The sequence below is a fragment of the Hippoglossus hippoglossus genome, chromosome 10, assembly GCF_009819705.1.
Source record: "Hippoglossus hippoglossus isolate fHipHip1 chromosome 10, fHipHip1.pri, whole genome shotgun sequence".
NCBI classification, from domain to species: domain Eukaryota; kingdom Metazoa; phylum Chordata; class Actinopteri; order Pleuronectiformes; family Pleuronectidae; genus Hippoglossus; species Hippoglossus hippoglossus.
The window spans coordinates 27,672,563-27,677,976 of NC_047160.1; the positions used below are offsets into that span (position 1 = coordinate 27,672,563).

General features: G+C 39.9%; 1 protein-coding gene across 1 annotated transcript; it reads right to left on the bottom strand.

Annotated features, from left to right (window-relative positions):
• Positions 1 to 647: 647 nt before the first annotated feature.
• On the bottom strand, positions 648 to 4,070 carry LOC117769075. Its single transcript, XM_034597669.1, has 2 exons — positions 2,786 to 4,070; positions 648 to 1,799 (listed from the first exon to the last, which is right to left on the bottom strand). The coding sequence occupies exon 2, from the start codon at positions 1,781 to 1,783 to the stop codon at positions 854 to 856; it is 930 nt and encodes a 309-aa protein (XP_034453560.1). The 5' UTR covers positions 1,784 to 1,799; positions 2,786 to 4,070; the 3' UTR covers positions 648 to 853.
• Positions 4,071 to 5,414: the final 1,344 nt, after the last annotated feature.

Below are 5,414 nucleotides of genomic sequence, written 5' to 3' on the forward strand. Positions count from 1 at the left end.
CTACCATATTGATATCTGATCAACTGGCTGGCTATTCCATATTGCTTCAATAATTGCTTATTTTAGCTATGTTGAGAACTAAAATAAGCAATTATTGAAGCAATATGTCAAGATCATCATCCTAAGTCAAGGGGGATAAGGAGAGAAAAGACATTTGGTCCTCAATCAAATATGTACACGATCAACTCAGTATTTTCTTTCCACAAAATTCATTCTTACTTGAGTTATGTGTTGCAAAATGCCCTGTAGACGCTTGCCTATCTGTCCTCCTCTCTTTTCAAATAGCCTCAGAAGTTTGTCAGATAGCACATCCAGCTGTGAGAGAAATTTGGATTGCAGGGGCAATACTTAGTATTTGATCACTTCATTTTCTAATGATCTTACCATTGTAGTCATTTACAATATCATTTAACCCACTCAATATTTTGTTTTTCTGCTACAATAAGATAATTTTGGTTAATGCATGTTTATACTGATTTAAAATCCTGGGTCAACAGTATGAGGACCAATGCTGATGCGAAATGTTTTCATGATTTCTATTTGAGACTTTGCCAAAATACTCATAAAGACATGAGATAAAAACATGACCAAGTGGAATTTGGGTGAAGGGACATCCCAGGCAGCAATAAAAAGCATGCAAACAAGGCCAAATATGTGAACAATGCATAATTCTGAGCCCCAAAATCTTTTTCCCAAAGCGTCCACTGCACTATCAACATATTTAAATAAATATATACACTTGTATTGCAAGCAAATTTCATAAATCACATACCTCATTTACTTCAAAGAGCGCTGGCCATCTTGCCTGGAAGTCTTGTACCATCGGTGTGTCACGTACCACTTCATATCTCCTCTATGCAAACGTCTTTTCCATTTTCATCCTCACCACCTCCCTGTTATTCCTCTTCTTAACATCTGAAAGAAGTTCCACTCTCAGACTCTCAAGGCTCACGTCGGATTCTCCAATAGGATAAGGTGGGCAGTAGTTCACTTCTGACTGCTTTGGTTTTTTTATTCCAAAAGCAGCACTTGATTTGCCCTCTGGTTTCTGCTTGAGAGAGTTTACCATCACCTCAGGACACCACAGCTTTCTCAAGTGAGTGCGGTAGATCGCCAGTTTATTCTTCAAACTAGCTTTCCACCCAGCATATCCAGTGAGGGAGCCTCTCTCAGTCAGGCAGGGATGCTTTGAGATGAGTGCTTCTCCAACCATGTTAAACTGCTTATCAGTGACATAAACTTTGTACCAAACTATTTCTTGCACCAGTCCTTCGAGAATGTGCGACCTCAGTTTAGGATCTGGAGTAAGCAAGGTACCCTTTTCCCTGTATGCTGCATGACCCTGCTCAAGTTTCAGCTCTGCATCATAGCAAAAATGAGGAACACGGAAGATGCTGGGCCAAACTGACCTTGAACCGGATGACTCCGGTGAGGAGAGTATGTCAGTGTCAACACACCCACTAGACAGGGATGAGGATTCTTCAAGAGCATGAGCTGTAGCTGAGGTGGAGAGGCTATTAGCAAACTGGGGAGTTGAGGCCTCTGTCAAGGGGATTACTCTGATGGTCCCTCTATCCTGTACTTCATCCATTGAAGTTAGATTCATAAACTCATTTCCAAATAGTGCATCCATAAATTGAAGTCTGAAGTCACAGTCACGACCACATTGTCTTTGTACCTCGCTAACAAGTTCATCAACGGATCCAGGAAGTCCATTTTGGAAAGTCAACCTTTGGCTGCTGTTGTCACCCAGGATTACTTTGAGAATGGCCGGGGAATTCATCCTTCTACGTCTTGGTCTGTGAAGAGGATGAAAAAGATTCAATTTTTAAAAGGTTGTTGCATATTGTTTTATCTTAAGATGCACTTTTCCTTATGTAAAGACTATTCTACTTATATAACTCATAAAATGGTAATTAATACTTTATAAGAGAATAATGTAATTAATAATATAATAATAATGTAAATAATGTAATTAATATAATTAATGTAATTAATAAGAGAAAATAAATAAAATGTGAAAATTGTGCATGTTCAAATAAAGGGCTTAACTTGAGAAAAATAAAATAAAGGGAGCAAAAGCTTGAATTTCCCTTTTTCTGTTTCACATCTTGACTCAAAAGTCTCAACTAATTTTACAGATAATAAATCTCAACACATCTCAACAATTGAACAGTTTTAGAATCACTTTCTTCCCCTCTTATATCCCACTCCCCCACTTTGTTCGTCTGTTTCTCTCCCTTTCTCCGTCTCACTCCTCTGTATCTCTCCCTTTGTTTTCTCGACCTGTAACGCCATCTGTCTTTTTCTTTCTACTGTCTTTTCATGTGTAACTTGCCTCTAACTCTCTCATCTGCACTGTAGAGTCGCAATGTTTACCTCCTGGAATGCACAGACTTGATTGGCTGAGTGGTATCACGTGGGATGGCTTAACTCGCATGCAATTGGTCTGTGCATTTCCTCATCCGCTAAACCACTACCGTAAAGACTACAAAAGCTGCGGCTGTTACAAATAGAAGCGTCAGGTTTTAAATCATAACCTTCTGTTTTGGCTGTAGGTCCGGGTCCGTACGGGACGGCTTCTGGGTCCGGACCCGGACCGCGGTCCGCCTGTTAGTGACCTATGATGTAGTGAATCATATCATGATTAGGACAATAGGCAAAAACTCACAGACAATATGGTACAACAAATACAAACCGAAATGTGTCAAACTGCAAAGGCAGAGGCCATAAAAATTGTAATTCATCATGTATATTATGCACCATGTTTTGGAGGTCAACTCACCTTTTATGAGGATATGCCTTTTTAAAGTCACCATGCAGCTTGATCCAACCATATAATCGGCCAATGGATAGGTGTCAGTGAGATCACTGAGTGCCACAAGTTTTATTTCTCTTGATGGTGACAAGCTTAGTTCAAAGGCTCTGTAGTGTGTACCACCCACACAGCACTTTCACAATGAGGAACAACTCCTCATTTATAACACACATCTGAATGAGTTCAGCAAACTCTGGCAACCCACTTGCTGATCCATGGGCAACTATCATACCCTTGCTGTAGGCTGTCACTACTTGATGCATTATTGGCAAGATGCACTTCAGATGTGTTGGGGTATCTTGACCTAACAGCCTGAACCACTTCCTCTTTCAGTACATCAACTGGTACTGTGGACACACTTGATACATCAAGGCTAGATTTACCATAGGATGGTGAGTTTAGGTGGAAAGCAATCATAAACTAATGTTTTGAAGCCAAAGTCAGAGGTACATTCTTAAAGCAACTTGTATGCTTTACAATCCGCTTAAAGAAGCTATGTTTGGCTTCGAATCGCATTGTCCAGAGTGCGACTAGAGGGCCAAAACACCTTATCATCTGAGGGTAGTGCTCGAGATAGTGGTGCTTGGGTAGAAGTCTGACACCAGTGAAGAGCTCTTTGTACCTCTGTCTGTGCTCAACTATTTTGCTTTCAAGGTATGATATGGATTCATCTGTATGCACAGGAGCAACAACTAACTCACAATATCTTTTAAATCCATCAACACTATCCATGCTGGCTCATTTTCTGGCACTAGAGGTCCAATCACAAATGGGAGAAACCTCAGTAGATTCCAATTTTTCGTGGGCATTGCCTCCAATAGTTTTCCGACCCAAGAGATTCTGTGGCACAACATGTGGTTTATTTCTTTTGTCTGACGATTTATAGGGGAAAGGCAATATAGCTTCATTCAGCCCATCTAATGTAAATAACTTCTTTGATATCATTGATTTCAAGCAGTAAGCCAGCTCGACCGGAACAATACCCTCAAATACATCATGAGCAACATCAGGAGGAAAACCAGAGACAACATGAAAATGAGACCGAGTTTTGGTTAAAACACACTCTCTTTTAACTCCAAAGCAATGGGCATTATTCTCAAGAGCAGCTTTCAAATGATCCGCGTAAACCTCTTTAGTTCTTAGACTAAAAGCACCAGATGCAACACAGTCAAACCTAATATCACAACTTTTTGCAGTGCAAAACCGACAAAAGAAATCACCTGAAAAACTTTCAGTGAAGCCTGCAATACTGTGCGCCCCCAAGTTATCAGCGACAACACTCTGCACTGTACCTCTAAGAGACTTGCCTAACAAAGGGACATACACACCAAGGTCCTCCAGAGTTTTAAGATCTTGCATAAAAGGTATCACTTTGTCATAACCATATATTTTTACATCAACACTTTTGCAAAGTACTGCAAGAAAAATAGATGATAAAGATGAGTGAGAGCCTGGTGGCAGGTTACCTAGTACCCAATAAACACCACAAAGCTTATGTTTCTTCCGAGAGGTGCCTAAGGGATTGCAGGTTTCAAAATCGTCCACATACAGACGCACAGATATTCGTAATTCCTCAGCATTCAAAAAGCTGTTTTCATTAAAATGCAAACCATCTTCAGGGGACCTGAATTCAAACGAAGGGTCAAGTTCAATGTCCTGCTGTCCTCTATGATTTTCAATAATCTTATCAAGAATGACTTTGCAATTTAATATTTGCTGCAAAGATTTTAACAGTGGGACATACTGAAAGGTGTGTTTTTTTTAATGATCAAGTATGTAGGTAATTGGTTCCACAACCCTAACCCTAACCCTTTTTTGTAATATTGTTTACGTTGATATGAAGTGCTAAGAGGGCCACCTTTCTCAATTGCTCTATGAACTGGGTTAGATGAGCAAACCGCTGTGGTAACTACAGAGTCATCAACTTGGAGGTTATGACGCTCAAAGATCTCACTTACAAAACCTCTGGATAGTGGGACTGATGCAGAGCTTAGTAAGTAGTAAAGTTCTTGTAAAAATTCATCGATAGCTGTATCTGGCACATGCACTAAATACTCCAACTTGAACAAGGCTGCGGCAAGCTGCTGCTCAACAATACTTGGGGGTGAGTTGTGTTGGCCTTTCCAATCTAGGGATGTACCAACAACTTCCTCTTCCACACACTCCTCGTCCTGGCAATCAGCAAACGAATCATGTAATGATTGTGATGCTAATATAGTTGTTATCACAATACCAGGTTTAAAATCAGTTAGATTGTGAGGTGTGTGTCGGGGACTCTTATGAGACTTAAAGGTTCCATAAATACTGGTTTGAAAACTACAGCCAACAAACCAGCAAGAGACATTTTCATTTCTCCTCACATGTGTGTTGATATGAACAAAGTACTCCCTTTCATTAGATAAATTCTTGCATTTACAAACGTGACAGCTGAAAGTAGATAATTATTTTTGAGTCCGACTAACTTGTGTGGAATGCACTCTACTTTGATGTACAATTAAAGCTTCCCAAGTTTTAAATGTGCATCGACAATTTGAATATGTACAAGGATAGCGAATGGTGTGCCCAAAATGTGGATGTTTGAGTTTATAATGGTTAA